This window comes from Mercenaria mercenaria, chromosome 9, assembly GCF_021730395.1.
Source record: "Mercenaria mercenaria strain notata chromosome 9, MADL_Memer_1, whole genome shotgun sequence".
Lineage (NCBI taxonomy): Eukaryota > Metazoa > Mollusca > Bivalvia > Venerida > Veneridae > Mercenaria > Mercenaria mercenaria.
In genome coordinates this window covers 17,370,302-17,392,836 of record NC_069369.1, presented here as the reverse complement: position 1 = coordinate 17,392,836, position 22,535 = coordinate 17,370,302, and the positions used below count along the sequence as shown (strand labels likewise).

General features: G+C 33.0%; 2 protein-coding genes across 2 annotated transcripts in view; one reads left to right on the top strand and one right to left on the bottom strand.

Moving 5' to 3' along the window:
* The window catches only part of LOC123546584 (uncharacterized), an 81,587-nt gene extending 79,410 nt beyond the window's left edge, over positions 1-2,177 (bottom strand). The window contains exon 1 of the mRNA XM_045332997.2: positions 1,965-2,177. The gene's annotated coding sequence lies outside the window, so the exon portion shown is untranslated. The remainder of the gene's footprint in view (positions 1-1,964) is intronic.
* LOC123546585 (carbonic anhydrase 1-like) lies at positions 522-19,405 on the top strand. Its single transcript, XM_045332998.2, has 8 exons — positions 522-648; positions 6,654-6,686; positions 14,899-15,072; positions 15,624-15,769; positions 16,120-16,282; positions 16,634-16,797; positions 17,099-17,198; positions 17,829-19,405. Exons 1-8 carry the CDS (start codon positions 585-587, stop codon positions 18,320-18,322), a joined length of 1,338 nt encoding a protein of 445 aa, XP_045188933.2. The 5' UTR covers positions 522-584; the 3' UTR covers positions 18,323-19,405.
* Positions 19,406-22,535: the final 3,130 nt, after the last annotated feature.

Genomic DNA, 22,535 nt, shown 5'->3' with positions numbered 1-22,535 from the left:
TGTGTCACACTTCCCAGTACTAATAGCGACTAAAATCAATTTTAAGAAAATACAATCACTTTGTATATTGTTACAGCCATAAAAACTACTGCACAAACAAACTTTGGCCAGATTTTTTTTCAACAGTGCAGCAGCAAGTAAAACACTTTTTTTTCTTCTGAAATCTGAATTTCTGAATTTGATTAAGCAGCATGTTTTATTTTGTTTTCAATTTTTTGTTTTAATCAACAACAAATTTCAAGATCATAATGCAAGCTGCGGTGACTGTCTGGACCCTGTGGCCCCTTCACATATTATTTCATTTACGTTGTTAGAATTAATATCCTTTCAAAATGACCATATTCTTCAATATTCTTCTGTCATTAGTTTAAGAAACTTTTCATCCACCGTTATATTAGAGACACGAACTGCTATAAACACCAAACATGATATTGAATTCTTAATGAAATAAATATCAAACAACTTTACATGATCTAGCTTTGTAAAACGACCAATAGATTCACATATTAAACGACAATCTCTGGTCACATGACTTGTCCAAATTTTACAACATATTTTCTGTCGACTACAATCTCTTGTGCGTAATGATGGGGACCATGAGATTTATATTCGGGATTTACTTAATTGGGACCATTTTAGTGGCCGCAGGTACGTGGGAAAATATATTAAAACTTTCATTACTAAAGTGAATAAAAAAATCAAAATAAGGAAGGATAACTTAAAAAAAAAAAATAAAAAAAAAAAAAACCCAACTAAATATAACTAAAATCATATCCTGTTACTTTGACAGTTTTTTAAGGTGTCAGAAAAAAAATGTTTTATTATGATATGATAGTAAATAGTTTTTATTCTGCTTCAATAGGTAGAATAAAAGAAAATGATTGTAAAGAAAGATTAAAAAATTAACACAGCTAAAACAGGTTAGTACAAGGTTAACTATCAAGAGTTGGGATTTTGGGATTTAATTTAAAAACAAATTTTTAATTTATAATGTTCACAATCTGAACTTAAACATCTTGTAAGTCTGCACTGAACAAATAAAATCAATTTGATAATTTTTGTTATATATGCAAATCTTACACTCCCGATAAGGAGTCAACAGCAATTTAAGATTAACCAGAATGATAAATGATTTGTTTATTCAGTTTAAAGATAAAACATTTCAGTTTTTTTCCAACTTGATATGAAAAGAAAATTAATTTAAAGTTTTAAATGTTTCTCATAAGTAAGAATGAAGAACACAGGTTAATCTAAAAAGAGATCTAAAAGAATTACAGGGAAGTTTGCCCAATATAAAACAAACAAAATACTGAACGTTTTTATTTAATATTGCACGCTGTGTTAACTTCACACTGTGTGATACGTGTGGTTTTTCACGAAAAAATAAACAGTGTTTATTTGACTGAAAAAAGGCTAAATTGTGGACAGAATATTTAAGAAAGTTTTTGAAATATAGAAGCAAAAGATATGACATTACAGATAGCACTATGACGATCAGCTGTCAAAACTTGATATCGGGAATGGGCTTGTACATAGTACCTATCACCCACCCTGTTGAAAATTTAATGAGCTTTTCATGAAATCTTTATCAATTATTTCATGAATGAAGTCATGAACTTTTCATGAACTGAAAATGAGACTCTTTTCTGTTCATAAACACATTTTAGGGTTTTGTTCACGAACTGTTCATGAACAAAATCCATAATGTGTTCATGAACAAATTCCATCATGTGTACATGAACTGGGAAGTCCTATTTCAATGTTCATGAACTGTTCATGAATTAAGTTTGCTAACACACTTTATGAAAAGATCATGAGCAATTCATGAACACCCTTAACAAAATGACATGAGTAAAACTGTGGGGCCATAATAAGATGTAAACAATTGCTGCATAAAATACAAAACATTAAGTTAAATAATGTATAATTTACTTTAATCTCAAGACTGAAATTCAGATACTAACCTTTCTTCAGGGTTGTGAAAACTTATGACATTTTAAAAGGATTCTATACCTTGTAAAATGAACGATAACGGCAACACTATAATTACTTATCTAATATTCAGTGCACTCTTGTTCCTTTTAAACCATTCCTTGCTGTAGTATAATAAATACTTCCTTCTTATTTGCTACACAAACATTTCAAATCACATGTGCAAAAAATTTCCCAGCATGCAACAAAATAATGGAAACTCATCATGTGACATTATGAATTTAATTTTCATGAAAGTTCATGAACTTATTCATTATTGTAAAGGTTGAATAAACCTAAGTATTATGTATAATGAATGAATATTTCAATGTTCATGAAAGTTCCTGCACTGTTCATGAATTAAGTTCATGAACCACCTCAAATTTGATCATGAACTTTTCAAGAACACACTTTATGAACAGATCATGAACACTTTCTGAATGCTCATTCACTGTTCATGAACTTTTCATGAAAGTACACGGACTCATGAACATTATCACGACTAGGGCAGCTTCAATAGGGGCAGGTGACATTAAACACTTTCAGGTACCCATTTAACATATTGCATGCATAAGACACGAAGCAATGAAAAACACAATCTTTTGAAAGTTTATCATTTTCCTGTTATTTAAAATGTCAAACAGTTTTAGTTTAAGATATAGGTATTTAAGAAAATGGTAGGTAACTTTGGAATGTAGCTTACTTAAAAGAAGTTCACCGGGTCTTATGCAAAATACCCATACACGCTCAGTAGCAATGACACAGGATTAAAAGTTCAGCTTCTCATGCCAAATTTGTTTGTCCTTTTTAAGTTCACTGACTTTGGCTAATATAGCAATCAAATATCGATTACCGACAGAAAACAGCATTATGTTTGATCTTGTACATAATATTATGTCTTACTTTCATGAGTAGCAAGTGGCATACTGATATACGGTGTAATAAGATTATTGCATATGTATTGTAACGAAACTTCTGTCGACTTAGTAACATTGTGGAAGTTGACCATTATACTTGTGGAGACCTGGCCTGTAATGATGCTCTGCAGATAATATGAACTTGTCACAACAACTAACTGTATGTTAACAAATGAGAATGCCCATAAAGGCAACATCCAAGATATAAGAAGATACAAAGTTTAGCTAGCTTACAGTTTGCCCAATGGAATTGCTTCATTTCGTTCAAATCTGGCCATTCTATTTCACATACAGTTGTCACATCAACTGTATGTATTACATTTAATTCTTAAATGTTACGATTTAAGGTTTAGCAGTATATCACAAAATAACAGATTTTTTTAACGAATGAACAGCGTCTTGACACACAACTTATCTGTCCAATACATGTTTTACTGTTCTGTCCCACATAGTTGGATACTTAAATTATTCTTAATGAGTTGTCCCCGTTTAAATAAGAATGCCATTTGTAAAGAAATAAATGTAAACAATTGTCAAAAACGATGTTTTACCTAGTTATGTAAAGTTTAAACACTCGCACGATGTTGCAAATGCATCAAAACGAAGACGTGTAACAGCTTTTTAAAAATGGTGAGATTTTAAAGGCGCTGAACTGTCCAGAAGTGTGGCCCCTTCATGCAGTCCCTTTCCGGAATTCAATACATATATCAGTACATTGACAATGGTTTTGTAGAATAATATAAATGTTTTATACGCTGTTAAATTTTCAAGTAAAACAATGCTTTCTTTCTATGATTTGATGACGTTCGAACTTTTTTCTGCGAAACATGGACCTATACCTTAATAGACTCCGCCCAATAACACTGTACCTCCTGGGTATGGGCTAACCTTGAGTAAGTAGGTTATAAGTTTAATACAGCAGTTTTAAGATATTAATTTCAAGCGAGCGTTACTATCTAATATTTTTTGTACCTAATAAATATCTATTATTAAATTTTACATATTAATACAGATATAATAATGTAATTAAAAGTAATGGGTTAAAGATATACTGAGTAGATAGTCATGGAAATGGATTTCAAAAATTCATAGCTTTTCATATTTCTGTAGCTATGCTAATGATTTCCTGCGAGACTGTCTCCTATAACTGATCTCTTATCACTGTAATTTCCGCTTGCTAAAGTTTTCTGCAAACGAGACTAAATGAGACTTAATTTTCGTTGTCATACATATTTACCACAGAGAACAATTGTATTCAGTATAGACAATCTTTATTGCTCTCTTTTGCATAAAATGCATATAAAATGAAACAATTTCATAAATTTTACAATAAAGCAAAATTTTTTTTAAAAGATCATGCAATAACTGAAACACCATTGCCATAATTGTCGGGCAATTTATAAAAGCTGAAAAGCAAGTATTGAAAATGTAACTGAGTTTTGGCCAAATCAAATAAAAGATGGCTAATATTAATTTTCTGCACGACAAACTGAAACTGACGCATGTGATGATGATGAATGGTGCTGACAAAAGGTCATTTGAACAAGGCACAATATTTGAAAGGGATAAGAGTGAATTAAGTGAACTAACCACTGGCCCATAAATAGCTCATTTTGAATCAAAAATAAATAGTGTTTGACAAGAAGAGCTTTCAGGTGTCATCTTACACTGGCGATAATATATTAACAAGTGTACTAAAAACTGTCTAAGGTTCAAGTAGAAATACTACCTTGGTTTGCAATTAGTAACTAACAATTGCTCAGGTGTTTTCAGCGGCATTTAGGCCTGTATGTTACCGCTACATTACAGCTGTGAGGAAGTTTTCTGAATGTAAGAGAGTGTTTGACATAAATATTAAGATGTTCATCAACCACAACTTAATTAATACTTACATGTACGTAACAAACAAAAATGACTATTTATACTCATATCAATTTATTCTGAGGAAGTCTAAAAGTCTATTAGTTTATGAAACTAGTTTCATCACACATAAACACCAGTCCTGTTACTGAACAATACATATTTCCTCATGTTAATTTTGCTATAAGTGTGTAAAGAATAAACTAGCTGTAAGCTCTGTATAGAACCTGCAACTTGGTGCAGTACCCAAAATTAATAATCTCAAATCCTGCAATGATATATTCAGTATTCAAAAGTGAATTTGTTTGAACTAATACTATTAAGAAAATAGGGGGCTCAAACTCTGATATAAATCATCTCAGTGGAACATGCAAAGAACTGTTCATACCAGTCATGTAGTGTAGGGAATAAGATACTTAACAGCAACTTTGGTTTGCCACCATGCTATATGGAAAGGTGATTTAATACTGCCGCGATGTTAGATTTTGGATATTGTATGTGTAAAAAATTGTATGTATATATGTAGCTGAAATTGGCTAACATATCCCCTACTCTGATTGCTGTGAAGTTTTATCAAAAATAGGAAGAAATGCCTGACAAAAGTATGAAAAACCACTATGGTTAAGGAAATCATAATTACTTGTTGGATTAAAGACAGCTAGATCATCAAAAAAAGTGGGTTTTTTTTATAAAAAAAGTAAAAAACATGGTTCAAAACGTTCAGTTTACTGTTTCTAGTAACACAGAGTTATCCTTGTATGGATAACAAATTTCCTCTAAAAAGGGAGATAATAATAGACAATTTATTGAAGTGGTTAAGAATGACAAAATTCCTTAAGATAAGATAAGGCAAGATAACATGTCTTATTATCTATTTTGAGTCAGCAAGACTCCAACAAATTAACATTTTAAGCTCTTATAAGCTTTAAAAAGAGACTTTTATAAAACTCCTTTAATATTTTTCTTATACATCGGACAGCCCAGAGTTGGTAACACAAATACTATTTAGAATTTGATCACTTTGGCCTCATTACGTTTCCTTATACTGTCATTATATATTGATTTACTGCTATGAAATTAAGCAGTTACAATCATATTAATGTTGACAATTTATGAATCTGTTATGTTACTGGTGTCGTTTACTATATCATTAATTCAAACGAAACAAACATCTGAACAATTAATGTGACAAAATTGAGATCCGTCCACTTAGTGTGACAGTTAAATACATAGATCATTTTGTGAAATGTTATAAAATGTTTCAAGAATAAGTCTGTCTTGTCACCTTCAGTGAAAAAAAAAAAAAAACCCAATGATTTCAAGATTAATTTTCTGTAGCAAATAATTTTTACAACATAAATACAACCAATATAAACTGTAATCTAAGGGAGACCACTGAAACAAAATTTGAAAATGTTATTGTCATTAGTAGCCTCCCCTGCATATATGTGCAGCAGCTGACTATATCAATTACTAAACAAGGCAATATCACCAGTAGTACTAAAAACAAGCTCTTGAACAGCAGTAAAAAATATTATATCACTCCACAAAATTATACACAGCAGACATTTATATTTTACATCAGTGTTATCAATTTAAATTTCTGTCTCTATAATCATAAACAGTAGCATTCTATAGAATAAGTAATCACAAAGTGTATTGTGTCAACAACTATATACTTTTACTTCATATGACTTTTATTTATGATAAGCTGAATTTTTAACTAGATACTAAAGATGGTGTTTTTCTATGTCTTTACTTTGAATTTTAACAGAAAAGAAAAACTCCATAATTCCATAATACCTACCAAAGTTCACTAAGCAGGGTGTTGTGGCAATTTAGACAGCCTACATGTGCTGAAGTTGTTTTCTTAATACCATTTTTATTTTTTTTTATCTATTTCAGAGGCGTCAAACTGGGGTTATGTGAATGAGAAAGGTAAGTTTAATATATATAAATCATTACATTCCAAAAACTGGTTTGTCTTCTTTTTATCCCCCGCCAAAGGCGTAGGGATATAGTTTTGGCATCATCCTTTCGTCTGTCTTTCTGTCCATCCGAGGTCATATCTAGGAAGTGGTTTGGAATATTAAAATAAAACTTCATATACATGTTCAACACTATAGGGAAATGCAGCCCGTCTAGTTTCAGTCAGATTTCCCAAGTAACACCAAAGTTATGGCCCTTAGTAGTTTCTAGTGTTAGCTATATAGGGTACTATGAATATGGCAATTTCTGCTTCATTACATGTGACATGATATTTGACCTAGAACTATGAAACTTAAACAGAATTTAGATCACCATAATTTGGTAGTGCACACTCAATTTCATCAGGATCTCTTCAGTAACTTCAGAGTTACTGCCCTTCAATTCTTTAAAAATCCACATACTTGTACATAACAAACTAACCAACTGGTAGAATTTCATTAAACTTCTTTTATTTTTTCCATGAACATTTATTATCAACATGTGAAGTTGTGTACCCATACCTGGTCACCCCCACCACCCTAGGTCTAGGTTCAAGGTTATATTCAGAGGTCAAAGGTCAATACTTTATGTGGACTAAGAATTTTTTTTTAGATTAACTTCCCTTTGTAACAACAGGAGTAAATTGTGAATTCTGGCACTCTTGTTTTTAAATCTTTTAAACCTTCCATGAATATTTATCAGCATGCAAAGTTGTACCCTCAGCCCACTTTGCTCTTCAACCCAATCACCCCCACCACCCGGATCATGCACCCGCCAACAAATTTTTTTTCTCCATTTTTTATTTTCCATCAATATTTATTATCAACATGTGAAGTTTTGTACCCTGACCTGGTCACCCTCCCCAACGCTCACCCCCTCACCCCCACAAAAAAATTGTTTTCATTCTTTCATTCATTTTTTCAAACCTTCCATGAATATTCATCAACATGTGAAGTTGTAAACCCCCACCTTCCAGATTTCTTACTTGATTCATGTGCTCTCTCAAAGAAGTATAAAATACACAGAATGGCAACTGGCTGTAATCTCGCGTCCGAGCGTGACTCGGTGTTATCTTAGTGAAGCGAGCATGGAGTTGCAATTTGTACCTTTAAAACTACATGTTAAATACATGTTAGCTTCTTAAACAACATTAATTTTGTTTAATATGAAATAGTCTTAAGCATAAAATACACATTTCTTACTTTCAAAAAAGCGTGGTCATACGGTAATAATTAATAATTGACAGTGTCCTATCTTTCGCATACAAAATGGCGCGTGGAGAACTTCCGGTAACGAGATCTCGTTTGCAGCCGCGGAATGTTGGTGAGATTTGCTCTATCTGCCTTTCAAGTTGCTGATCTATTTATTTTTATAACTCTTTGGCTCTCTTAAGGACTTCTGTTCTTTAAGTTCAAATGTAATGAAATTATTTGCTTCTTAGTAACGTCCTTAACTTTTTGCCGGATATTTCTTTGCCATTCCTCAACACAAACCCATTCGGCGGGGGATACCAATTCATCGAGTTTGCTTGTTTCAAGTACGATAGCCATATTTGGCATGGAAAACCACACTAAAGGTGGCCCAAAAAGGAAACATTTTGCAGCAGTAAATCATAATGTATATTAGTTAGAACAGGAGTGTAGTCAAGAACTTCTTTGTGCAAGTTATCAAGAACTCTTGTGTGTAGGTTAATTACTAAAGGGAGATAATAAAAAATAAGCAATGTAGAGTTATGTTACTTGTACACTGCACTTCCTCTAAATGTTCTCCACCATTATGTAAAATTTTAATAAAATCCTTGTAATAGATTAGGAGTCATTGTATTTACGTGCTTTATGCAATAGACTTTTAAGTTGTATATAGTTGTATTTGAACTTGATGAAATAAGTAAAAAACACAGAGGGGATTATGATACCCCCTGCAAAAGTATGAAGGGGATTTTGTAACACCCTGTCATTTTTCAGTGTAGGGGATTTTGATCAAGGGGATTTTGATTGTCTCCCGCTCTGAACAAGTGTTAACAGTAAACTGAATAAAGGGAGATAATCAAAACAGTAAGCAAGATTATAGTTCTTATACCCTGCATTTCCATCAAGAAACAAGAAAATAATATATTTTATGTTCATAATGAAAAACTTGTGTGGCAGCCACATTTTAAACAAATGCATTATGAGCGTTTAAAGTTAATGTGTATACTGCACATCACGGATCACTGATAACGTTTGAATAAATTAATACCCTTCTGACAGCAATTAAAGTTACGTCCTTGAAAGTAAATTCAATCCAAAGATATAATTAAATAATTAAGCGAGTTTTAGTTCCTGTATAATGTACTTTCTCTCAATATCTTCTGCGAATGTGTAAAGCTTTTACAAAATCACTTGTTCTGTTTTAGACACAAGACTTATTAGTAAATCAAATGAAGGGAGAGAATTAAAAAATTATGCAAGGTCATAGTTTTTTTATATTGGTTAAGAAAATGTAAAACAATCATTATTTTACAGATTCTCTTTAAAAACTATCATATAATTTTAAAAAAGTCTAAAAAAGTGTCCCTGTGAAATATATCTCAAGCTTTTTAACCAATTTCCAGCAAATAATGCAATTTGTAACACTTTTTACAGTAGCCTTAGGTGTTTTTAACTGACAAATTGTCTGATCAGCCATTATCTAAGTGTCAACTGTTTAATTGAAACAAAAGAGATCTGTCAGTATCGACAGGTTGAAAATTATAGCATACATGTATATATCACTGTCAGATATCGATCAAGGAAATATGTCATTTTTTGCAAATTTTAGATCGAAATAACAGTTTATTGTGTTTTAAGTTAGTGAACTGTTAGGAATGGACAAGACTTGTAAAGAAAGGTTTGGCCGATTTCGGCCCTGGGATTACGCTATTCTTATTGCAATTCTAGTCACATTATTAATATTTCTTATACTGGATGTTATATTCTGGTCCCATGCTGTAGTGAAAGGTACATTTGATTTTGATTTAAACTACTCATTATTTAAGATAATGTGTCAGTTGTGCTGACTGATATGACACCCTGTAAAATATGTTCTAGAACTAGTATCAAGTTCTTGAACATTCAAGAACTTCTGAAGAACTTATAGAACTGTTCTTGAACCAGCAAAACAGTTCTTAGACTGTGGTTCTAGAACAATGATGGTTCTTGAACATTGGTTCAAAAACTGCAAAAGTTCAAGAACTTATAGAACTTTACCAGAGTTCTTGAACAGTTACTGCTGGTCTAGAACCAAAATTGTTCTTGAACACAGGTTCATTAAAAGTACTAAAATTCAAAACATTTTTCTAGTTCAGTACCAGTTCTTGAACCCAATTGTGAGTTTCTGAACTGTTCATTCATTATACAAAAAACTTAGGTTTTAATGATTACCTTTTACAATAATGAATAAGTTCTTGAACTCTTCTTGAACATTAAATTCATAATGTCACATGATCAGGTTCCATTATTTTGTTGCATGCTGGGAAATTTTTTGCACATGTGATTCAGCAATTTTTGAGACGTTTGTGCAGCAAATAAGCAGGAAATATTTATCAACTACAGTAAGTAATGGTTTAAGAGGAACACGAGTATAATGAATATCAGATAAGTAATTATGGTGTTGTCATTAATTGTTCATTTTAAAAAATATAAAATCCTTTTAAAATGTCACAAGTTTTCACGACCCTGAAGGATCTGAATTTAAATCTTGAGATTAAAGTAAATTATACATTGTTTAACTTAATGTTTTGTATTTTATGCAGCTATTGTTTACTTCTTATTATGCCCCATATCCCACTCTAGTTCACTGTTTTACTCATGTCATTTGTTGAGGGTGTAAAATGTCATTTCACAGTGACTGAGACTAAAAACTGACCACAGTCTCTGTCCACTAACTGAACATCACTTTGACCTATAGTTGACAGATTTCATAGGATGGTCAGTCTGCTAAATAACAGTAATGTAGTTTCAAAAAAATGTTGTTTGTAGCCCCTGCCAAGATCAGTTCATGAAATTTTCGACAGGGTTCTTAAATTAGTTCTTGAATTTGTTCTTGAATTTATTCTTGAATAGTCAAAGGAAGGGACTCAATTATATCAAACTTCTGTAATCATATCTAGAAGTTCTTGAACTGTTCAAGATCATTGCAGAATTAATACTTGAACTAGTTCTCGGATAGTTCAAGAAATTAAATTGTCATTCTAGAACTAGGAGTTCAAGAATTTGTTCTAGGTTTAGTTCTAGAAAAAGTTCTAGAACTGCCATTTAATGTTCATGAACTATTCTAGAACTAGATTCAAGAACTGTTCAAGAACTATTTCTTGAATTCCTCGCAGGGGAGACTTGAAAATTCTTACAAAGATGTTTTTTTTTTTTAAATTCACTATTCAAATGTTATACATGTTTACCTGAAAGCAATTTACAGCATTTTAAATGCTGTAAATGAAATTCATATTATCTTAAATATAGAAAATGTGATTTTAAAGGTAAGAAGTTAAACTGATACATCTAAGCCATATCACAATTAAAGTATTTGAAAATAAGAAAAACTAATGTATCATTACAGGAAAGAAATACTTCCGTCAGTCTTTAGTGAGTTTTTCAATTTCAAACATATTTCTACCTTTCCTTATTTCATAATCTAAAATCAATGTCAAGGGCATATTTAAAATATTAACTTGGTTGTGCAACCAGAACAGAATTGAAATAAATAAATTTCGAAGCTATACACTTTGTTTTAAAATTTATAATACCTTTTGGTTCAGACTGTTGATATATATATCTACAGTAGATTTACCAAATACAGATATAAAACTAGAAATCATATTGAAATCAAAAGAAATAGTCCACTTTTTTGTATACTTCTTTATTAAAGAGGCCTGTGGGGTTACTAATTACAAAAATTTCATAAACAATAATAAAAGATACATATCTAATAGGGATCCATCTCTATGAACGGGTCTTTTTATTCCTTTAATTAATAATCTCTAACTGAAAATACCAACAAGAGCTGTCCATAAGTACTATTCAGCGATTTGACAGTAAAATGTATTTATGTCTCAATATATATAATTATATATATAGTACCAAAGTTATGTCCAGAAAATGAAGCTTGACAAAATATTTAAGTATGAAAGGGGCATAATTTGGTCAAAAATACAAATCAGAGTTATGGGGATTGAGTTACCACACAAGCAGATGATGATGATAAAGATACATTTTAAGTTTCAAGTCATTATCTTATATTGTACTAAAGTAATATCCAGAAAGAGAAGATTTTCAAAAAAATTTAAGTATGAAATGGGCATAATTCTGTCAAAAATACAATTAGAGTTATGGGGATTGTAACCACACATGCAGATGATGATCATACTTTTAATTTCAACTAGAATGTCACAGGAGTGATTTATGCTGGTCTTGTCACAGAAGAATGGCAATCATAAGAAATTTTTAAAATACTTAAAATAATATAAAGCCCCAAAAAAAACTCAATACTGAAAAAAAAAAAATTTTTACTCGTCTTTGGAATACTTCATACTGGGCTTCCGCGGCACATATAAGTAATATTACTATAATTATGTGCCCAGGATGAGAGATGAGGTAAATATAAAAATCTCTAATATAAGAGATACACTACATATGAATACAGAAAAGTGTCTTACCGACACATGTTACCACAGAAAAATGTATTTACTTTTTACATAGGACTAATAATAAAAAAGTTAGAAAAATACCTAAAATATTGAAAATCTAAAAATAGAATTTCTTAAAATATACTAATTCTTGGAATTTAAGGGGAAATAACTCAGTAAAAAAGTTAAAAAAAGGTTACCTCCCTTTGGCTCTAAGCCAATCAGAATGATATATAGTGAAAATGCATCAAAATTTACCTAAAATTCTAAGTAAAAGGGGGCATATTTATGAAAAATTGGTGTCAGAGTTATGCATCTTGTGTCACATGATGCAGGTGATAAGGTGGAACATCCGTTTTAAGTCTGAATCAAATCCATTTAGTAATAACTGAGATAATAGATTTTGCGATGCGACGCAACAAAACTGACTCCCATATAGCCCCCCCAAACATGTTTGGGACATGACATCCTTTCATCATTTTTTTTTCAGATTCTGAACATTGATCAGTACAAGATACTGCTACTTGAGGTCCAATGCATTTGCATTTAATAAAAGGCAGTAACTTTAAAGGGTCATAATATATAATGCGAGTGCCATATTTTTTGTAACGACCATAAACCATATTAATTTCTTGTTAAATCCTGTCTATACATTATTTTGTTTTCCAATACATTTGTCAAAAGTCTGAATCATACTGATTACTATAGCAGAAAGTATACCTGAATTCTGCATTTCTGATTACTTCCCTTGAATGTTCTGACTGTATAATTTCATGAGCAATATTTAAAGTGTTGTTTTTCTAACAATGTATTTATATCTACTGTCTATTTGTACATCTGGTTTTTCTGTTTGATCATAAAACTAAAAGCCTTATGGAATTTCAATCCTTACCCATGGACACAATTAATTCTGCCTTTGCGACCAGTGTAGATCATGATCAGCCTGCACATCCGTGTCTGATCATGATCTGCACTGTTCGCCATTCAGTCAGTTCATTTTTGGTAAGCACCCCTTTTAACAGCTAATGGTACTGTCCAAACTGAAAGATGGACAAGTTCATTATAGAAATTTAGCTTGGTAAGGGTTAAATATTCTACTTTTCCTGTTGTAATGTTCAAACCATGATTGATAATGGTTTTGTAACTCATTTGTCTTATAGGCACATGTAAAATCATTGATTCCCCCATCAATCAGCTCCTAAATAAAATGATTTATTAAATGTGGTAATGATTTTACATGACTCATTTATGTATACAAGTATATGAAGATAAGGATAATTTCTTTTTGCTTTATAAATAGATAAACTTCATTTCAAATATGCTATTAAAAAGCATTCAAAAATTTTCAAGACAATATCAATGGCTATATTTGATGTGTTACCCAATCACTTGCCCCTCCCTGTATTAGAGGTGGGCTGCCTGGAATTAGTTTTTTTTTGGTTATGGAAAATAACTTCCCTGTGGCAGGGATCGGACTTGCCGTTTATATGCACTTTCCCTTTTGAATGACTAAATAAATCTTCTCCCAGTACATACACTGCATTGGAAAACTTTTATTTTTTACAGTAAAATATTAATGGCCACCTTCACTGTCTTATCACTGTTATCAATTATTTCTGTGTGAACGGAAATACCTTATTTATATTCATATCCTTACACATAATTAACAAAAGTGACACAGGATGTGTCATTTCTATCTATGTTAACCATCATGTTAACACCTTTTTAATGCAATTAATGTCGTCTAGGTGGATATGTGAAATTTGAGGGAGACAATCAAAATCCCCTACACTGAAAAATGACAGGGTGTTACAAAATCCCCTTCATACTTTTGCAGGGGGTATCGTAATCCCCTCTGTGATTTTTACTTATTTCATCAAGTTCAAATACAACTATATACAACTTAAAAGTCTATTGCATAAAGCACGTAAATACAATGCCATTAGCAAACATGATATAATTTAGAGCAATGATATCTATATATCTATAATGTTAATCACAGAGGGGATTATGATACCCCCTGCAAATGTGTGAAGGGGATTTTGTAAGACCCAGTCATTTTTCAGAGGAGGGGATTTTGATCAAGGGGATTTTGATATACACTTGAAATTTGAACATTATACCAAATTACAGAAAGAAAGAGTTCTACATGAGAACTTAAGGGGTAGCTAATTCTACAAAATGATTGTCAGTATATTGATATATGCCTTGAATTTAAAAAACAAGGGACTGCATCAAGGGGCCGCATTTTAATATGGTCATTTCAATGCCTTTAAAAACTCAACACTTTAAAAGAACTGTTACTACATCTGACCTATAATTGTGTCAGTGCGAGGTTAAACACTCAGCCTGGACTGCAAGAAGTGCTTGCCGTCTTAAAACAAAACACAAACAATATTTATGACAGTTTCAGATATAACTATGTATAGAACTGCTATATCTATTTTTTTTTTAAATCCATAAGGAGCAACTCTATAACAAACAAAATTTCTGAACCAGCATATAGATGATATGTTAAGAATGTTAATTTTACATTTGCAGGACCAGACCACTGGGCGGATTTGTTCCCTGATGCTTGTTCAGGTAGACACCAGTCCCCCATTGACATCAAGTCTAAACAGACAGTGTATGACCCTACCTTAAAGGATATTGTTGTCTTCTACGACCCTCCATTGCCAGGATCAAAGTTTTACGTGCACAATAACGGACATTCAAGTAAGTGTTTATTCATTTATTAATGCAATACCAAAAATAATTTTTAGTACAAAGTCACTACTGTCCACAAAATTTAACCAATATTTTTATGACTGGCAAAACTTCTTCATCATTCTTTATCAATATCATTTGTACATATTGGTATCTACTTTCATTCAGCTCAACTTTAGTTTATTATCATCAGTGTTCATCTAAAATGTCTACAAACCAAGAACTTTGGAACAAAAATCTAGAGGGTTTTGCACTGACTTTTGTATAAGAAACGGTCATATCTTCTCAACTATGATTATATCAGAAAGAAAATGTAGAAATGTTCTTTTCTCGAACATTTTCTATTTTGTCAGAAAAAGGCCCCTAAAAATGCATGCTCAAAAAAATCTTTTGACTTTTTTGTAATACTCTCTTTTTTGACGTTTCCCTCATTGAATTAGAAATATGACCCCTAACATGTATCTTAGAGGTGAATATAGATAGTCATGGGTCATTTAATTTTAATTGAACAAATCTTGCATAAATTGTCATGAATAGAGCATAACAATTTATATTTTCAGTTCAAGTTAACACAGAAGGACAATTTTATGTGAGCAATGGTGGCCTTCCGAACATTTATACTACAGCCCAGTTCCACTTTCACTGGGGCCACAAGAACCACCAGGGGTCAGAGCACACCATTGATGGGACAGCTGCACCAATTGAGGTATTCTATATACGAATTTTCTTAAAAAACAAGACACAGCATTGATAAGAATGACAACTCAATCCATTTATGTCATTAGCAGTATAATTTGCATTTTCTCCCTTGAACATCACTTCTACAGAACAATAATATGAGCCGTACCATGAGAAAACCAACATAGTGCGTTTGCGACCAGCATGAATCCAGACCAGCCTGCGCAGTCAGGATCCATGCTGTTCACTTTCAAAGCCTATTGCAATTAGAGAAACCATTAGCGCAGATGCACAGGCTGGTCTGGATCCATGCTGGACGCAAATGAACTATGTTGGTTTTCTCAAGGCGCGGCTCATACATTATTTGATTCATTACAGATGCACATAGTGAACTGGAACTCGGATAAATACAAATCTATTTCGGAGGCAGCTGTGGAACCAGCTGGTCTTGCAGTACTGGGAATCCTGTTTGAAGTAACAAAAGAAGACAATCCTGCATTGACACCGCTAGTAAATGTTCTCAAACATGTCCGCGATCCAGGTAAATGACACATCTAGTCTCAAACAGGTCTTATATCAAGCTCTACATTTAAAGAAGTAGCAAAAACATTAATTTTCTTACAACCCCTTACAATGCTGAAGAAGTCTTGATAAGACCGAAACCTGTACATCTATAATTAAAATAGTCTTAACCTATTCTGGTGTTCGTCGTTTAGTACCCCTTCCCCACCTTTGTATTTTGTTGTAACCCCTTACAATGTTTGTCTTTATTTGACAAGAGTTACTTTTAAAAGAAATTCAAACAAACTGAAGATTTCACATATCAATCTTAAACATCAAAGTATATATAGTTATAAAGAAACCAAAATTTAAAGCAGCTTTTTGATTCCAGACAAGAAAATCAAATCTGAAATCCCTGCTGTATCAATGAGAACTTTCCTCCCGAAAGCCCCAAACATGTATTATCGATACAATGGCTCCCTGACAACCCCAGGCTGCTTTGAGAGTGTTATATGGACAGTTTTCTACATGAAGCAGACAATCTCCAGGAGACAGGTATTGCATTAATTTGTTCATTTCCAAAATTTATAGATCCAAACATCTTGATATATAACCTATATACCTAAAAAATTGTATTCTGTAAAAAGAATATAAAATTTAAATAACACACTACATTTTGCAAAGTCTGCCTTTCTATAACAGCTGTGACACCTATGATTTAAATTGTATCATATTTGATTTAAAATTCAATGTAAAATTATGTTCAATGCAAAATGTTTCATCAATTACACATATTTTGAATGACATAAAAGTGTATTTATTAAAACATTGTATATATATATATATATTCTGCTAGCTGCACATTTTCCGCCAAGTACTCAAACCCACTCATCACCGCAAGAAGAGGTCGGCAAAACATGAGAACAGGGCCGTAAGGACCTTTTTCGAAGAATTAGGTATACCTTAATTGACTTTACACACTATATTTGGTTAATTTCATTAACTTACTGTCATATCAAAATGGGATATGGCAGAATACCTGTAACATATTTCTAAATATCATATTAATTAGCATAAACTTAAAAACTGTCTGATAAATTAACTAACTGCGCTTTTAAACAAATGCAAAAGTATATGACTTGGAAAGGCAATTTTAGGTTTTAAAACTGTTAATTTGTATTTATTTCATGTTTTTTAGTGATATATTGGAATGTATCAGTGAAATAAAACTGATACTTTTAGAAAACATTATAAGATGTTAGGACTTTGTGATTATGATGCAATGCATGTGACAATTTGGTAAATGGGCATGATTTGGTTAAAACCATTGAAAATCATAAAAAATGAAAATATGTTTGTTTTACATGTAAGATTGATATATATTTCATTTGTAAACAACATAATTTACATTTTTACTTGTGACTGCGCCACATGTGAAAATATTGTATAATTTTTATGTTGTTCACTCAGTGTAATATATTTCGATCTTACACTAAAACAAACAAATATCCTCTATGTCTTCTATGTCGTAGTTTGGTTTAAAATATACTAATGAGTAAATACCAAATTTTGATTATCCATTTCAGGTATTGAAGGTAACCCTATTGAGAAGGCCAGGTTTAAAAGACAACTAAAGGAGAAAGTAGTTGCTGGCGAGCATGACGGCCATCAACCGGAGGAAGTACCTGTTGCAGAGGAACCAGTCACAAGCGCGCCGAAAGAAAATAACACACACATGCACCATGATAAACATGGACATGATGGCACTGGTCATCATAGCAAACCTGAACCAACTAATACAGGTGGTCACAAACCGCACACAACTAGCCACGCTGAGAAAGTCAGGAAAATGTTGGTGAACAATTACCGACCAGTTCAACCACTGAACGGACGAGTTGTGTACAGAAGTTTCCCATTCTTCGGAGAACCAATACCTTCTGATACAGAAGTTATTTATCTTGACATGGATGGTTCGCAAGAAAAGAACACTTACAACGGTTACCACTCTTCAGCTTCAGCACTTACAGTGATGTCCCTCGTTACCATGGTTTGCTCAATTTTAGTTTCAAAACTACTATAGGAAGTTACATGAAAATTACATGCAAGATACTGTGATTCATTAATTTCGGAAACACTGGCCTATGTAAAAAGAATCTTCCAGAAAGTGCCATTACAAATGATTGTGCTACAATGTACAACATCACCAATAAAATATAAGCGAAAAGTGTAGCCAAAGCAGTACAACGCTACAAAAAAAAGTTAGAAATGAAAGTCAATTATTGAACACTCCACAGATTCTTTAGAATTTGTTACATAATCTCAAAATCTGTTTGTTGAATGTTTTCTGTTCCTAATTAATACTCTATTTAATACTCTAAAATTATCTAAACAGAATATGTATTATTAAGAGCTTTTTTATGATAGTCACTCGGACTACACAACAAACAACCCCCTTGGACTAAACAACGAAACAAACTACCCGGACAAAACAACAAAATAAGTCATTTGGACTATTCAACACAAGAGGGACAAAGACAATATTTGTTATTTGCTTGCTGTTTGTATCATGATGATTTTTTTTGCCAACATTGTGTTTATAGGATGTTGGCCCATTTCACACAGAGTCTTCAGGGAATAAATTCTTCAGGAAATGACTTTCTGTAAGAAATCAGCGATTTCTGAAGTACCATATTTCAATGTTGTAACAGTAACTTGAAATTTCCATACCCTACATTTTTGTTGCCTTTATGCTGAAAAAAAAAGCTTCTAATTAAAACAGATACTGGCTAGTAAAAACGAACAGATGTTGTAAAATACCATGTCTAAATCAAGGTAAGATACCATGTCTAAATCAAGGTAAGATACCATATCTAAATCAAGATAAAACATCATGTCTAAATCAAGGTAAGATATGTCTTAATCAAGGTGAAATATCATGTCCTAATCAAGCGCTGCTTAATTTTTGTTAAGCGATGCTTGATTTTTGTTTAAGCAAGGCCTTAAATTGTACTTTCAATATTTGCATTTATGTGTATAAATGTATTTTGTGTTTGTAACTAACTGCATTCTATGTGATAACCTAGATCTAATTAGTGATATACATAACTGTTATCTGACAACAATGTATGCAAATATATTTTGTTAATAAATATGCTGGAAAGGAGTGAAAGTTTTAAAAATCTTTCATTGTGCAGATTGACCCTTAAAAGGACTAGAAAGAGCCAGAAATCCTTTTATATTCATCTTGTATTAAGCTAGAATCACACTGCCTTGGATGGGCTTGTAGATGAGTTCCAGATTCCCATCTCCAGATTGCTCCGGATATGTAAGAAAACAAGAGCTGTCACTATTGGTGACAAATGCCCCCGAAGCATGCCTAAGAATGATACAGCTGTATGCGTAAAAAATCACTTCATGACTTTGACCTCGACCTAAGAGACAGACATTCTCAATATGGTTAACATTTATTTAAAATTATTTTCAAATCCCTTGATAAACGGCACAGTTATGAACCAGACTAGAAAAAACCTTTGACTTCTCAGTGTGACCTTGACCTTGGAGCTAGGGGTCTGGGTCTTGTGCATGACACCTCATCTCGTGATAGGGAACATTTATGTCAAGTAATTTCAGAATCCCTTCATCGTACAAGCAACAGACCCTGTTAACCTTTAACCTCTAAGTGTGACCTTGACCTTAAGGCTATGGGTCTTGATCTTGTGCACGACACATCATCTCATTATGAGGAACATTTATGCTAAGTAATTTCAAAATCCCTTGAGGAATGGCAGAGTTATGGACTGGACATGAAACAGACCCTGTTAACCTTTGACTTCTAAGTGTGACCTTGACCTTGGAGGTTGGGGTCTGGATCTTGCGCAACTATATACCAATAAAAGAAATTGTTCTTTGTTTCATATAAAATTCAGCTACTTCAGACCAATTTTGTTACAGTTTCTAGATTTTCACTACGCCGTAGACCTATTTTCCACAAGATATCCATACATCTGCTTCAAGAAAACGAAAAGAAAAAGGGGTGTTGAATAGTTTGCAGTGAAATGCAAGTCAACTGAAGTCAGGTACCCTCATACTGTCGCATTTCAGAAAGCGGTCCGCAGAATAAACACCCTACTTTCGTTTTCAAGTAAACAACTCGAAAACATGCGAGTATTAGCATGAAACGTGTCCAATTTTATGTAAAATTCATTCCACAAGACTTAGTGAAATAATGCCCATTTGGCCCCTGATTTATGCTCAAATGCGCGGAAAATGGAAAAATTAGGATCTATTTATTAGGGACTTCTTTCGACTACACCACGGAAGCACATTTTGGACCGAATTACTGCATTATAACCTATAATATGTCGTCTCATTATGGTAAACATTTATGCAAAGTTATTTGAAAATCCCTTCATGGATGGCAGAGTTATGGACCAGACACGAAACAGACCATGATAACCTTTGACCTCTAAGTGTGACCTTGACCTTGGAGCTACAAGTCTGGGTCTTGCGCATGACACGCCATCTCATTATGGTGAACATTTATGCAAAGTAATTTCAACCCGGACAAGAATTAACCAGACGTACTGATACACGGACGGACAGTGCGATTTTAATATGCCCACCTTCGGGGCATAAAAATGGGTTTTGCAAATAATATAATCATAACAGAACCTGAATTAACCTTATTAGAACCGGAATAGCTTGGTATTTTTTTACCAGTGATTGTCTTCTGGACTGTTACAATCTTTTAAGATCTGTTATGCTCTTTTCAGAACTGTTTGGATTTATTACGGATTCCTTACAGATATATTATCTGTGACAAAATTTTGAGCATGTTCAAAACTTCACACCCTTGTCTCCAGATGCCCCCGATTTCTAAACGGATACACCTGATTAGGAGTTCTACAGATGCTGTCCGAAACTCATCCACAAGCTCATCCGGGGCAGTGTGATTCTAGCTTTCTGAACAGTCTTGATAGAAATATATCCTCAATCACAGTTTTAATTCATGCCACAATCCAATGCAGCTGATACAAGTTGAAAAAGAAGTGGACATAATAAAGTCATCTTGGAAATTATTGGACTTGACATATATAACTAGTAAATATTGGCTGAGATCAGTCCAAGGCAATACATTTCTTTCCACACTACCCAACCCACCATACTTATACTTCATACTAGACATTAGTGATGGGCCAATTAGCGGGTATAATCTATGGAATGATATTTAGGTAAATATTACACAATGCCTGCTGACTGTTAAAATTTACTCACTGACACTCCCATTGTGCTTACTGGTATAGTAATCATGCATGCTGGCACTTTTAACACGCTTGTTGACAATGATACCAAGCTTGCTGACAATGATACCATGCTTGCTGACAATGATACCATGCGTGCTGGAAGTTACAACTTCTTTGCTGCTTAGACCCTGATGTCTATATCATAATTTCATTTGGCAAAATGACAGTGCTGTGTAATATTTCAACATGCCGGGACTGTATATAAGCAACATTGCACAGTTACAATGCTCACAGAAGAAAATACACGATGTGACCACACAATATGAAAGATGCAATCAGCCACTAAGCAAGTTGAAAGTAAGCATAATGCAAAGTGCAACATTGCACGTCACATTTTGATACCAGGGGGCGCAAGTTCGTAGTTTTCACGAAAGGTAACAGGAATATCTGGCCTATAACGGATTTTAATTAGCTCTTGGCTAAGTGTCAAAACAGTCATCACTGACTCAAGTTCATATTCTACATGTTCAAAATGACAGTTTAACACATTATTAGCAATCTGCAAAATTCTGTCCTTAACAGCCAGTTTAATTTGTGAAATCTCAGGAATTTCAAACTGTAAGTCTTCCATTTATATAACACGTCACTTGTAAATAAACGCAACATTAAAAATAGATAAAGTTAAGACAAATGGCGATTTGCAAAAAGGGGAAGTAACTATTGTTAGATCTCTATACATATTCGGATATCCTCGATAATCTTTCCGGCAAATAATTATTCAAAGTACAGACAAGGCAGTCTGAAAGACAGCTAAATCCCCCGCCACTGGTATGGATAGTGAAAGGGTAAACCTTTGATCTTGAGCTGTGACCTTGACCTTGAACTGACATGGCTGACCCATGAATTCTGCACATCGTCTAGATGAGGTGATCATTTGACCCAAGTTTCATGAAAATCCTAAAAGGGGTTTAGGAGATACAGAGCTCAAACCTTTGACCTTGAGTTGTGACCTTGACCTTGAGTTGACATAGCTGACTCATGAGTTCTTGA

Coding starts and splice junctions, on each gene's coding strand:
- LOC123546585 (XM_045332998.2), top strand. CDS start 585: ATGATGGGGACCATGAGATTTATATTCGGGATTTACTTAATTGGGACC. Junction 15,770..16,119: donor GGACAGCTGCACCAATTGAG/GTATTCTATATA, acceptor GATTCATTACAG/ATGCACATAGTGAACTGGAA. Junction 17,199..17,828: donor GACCTTTTTCGAAGAATTAG/GTATACCTTAAT, acceptor TATCCATTTCAG/GTATTGAAGGTAACCCTATT.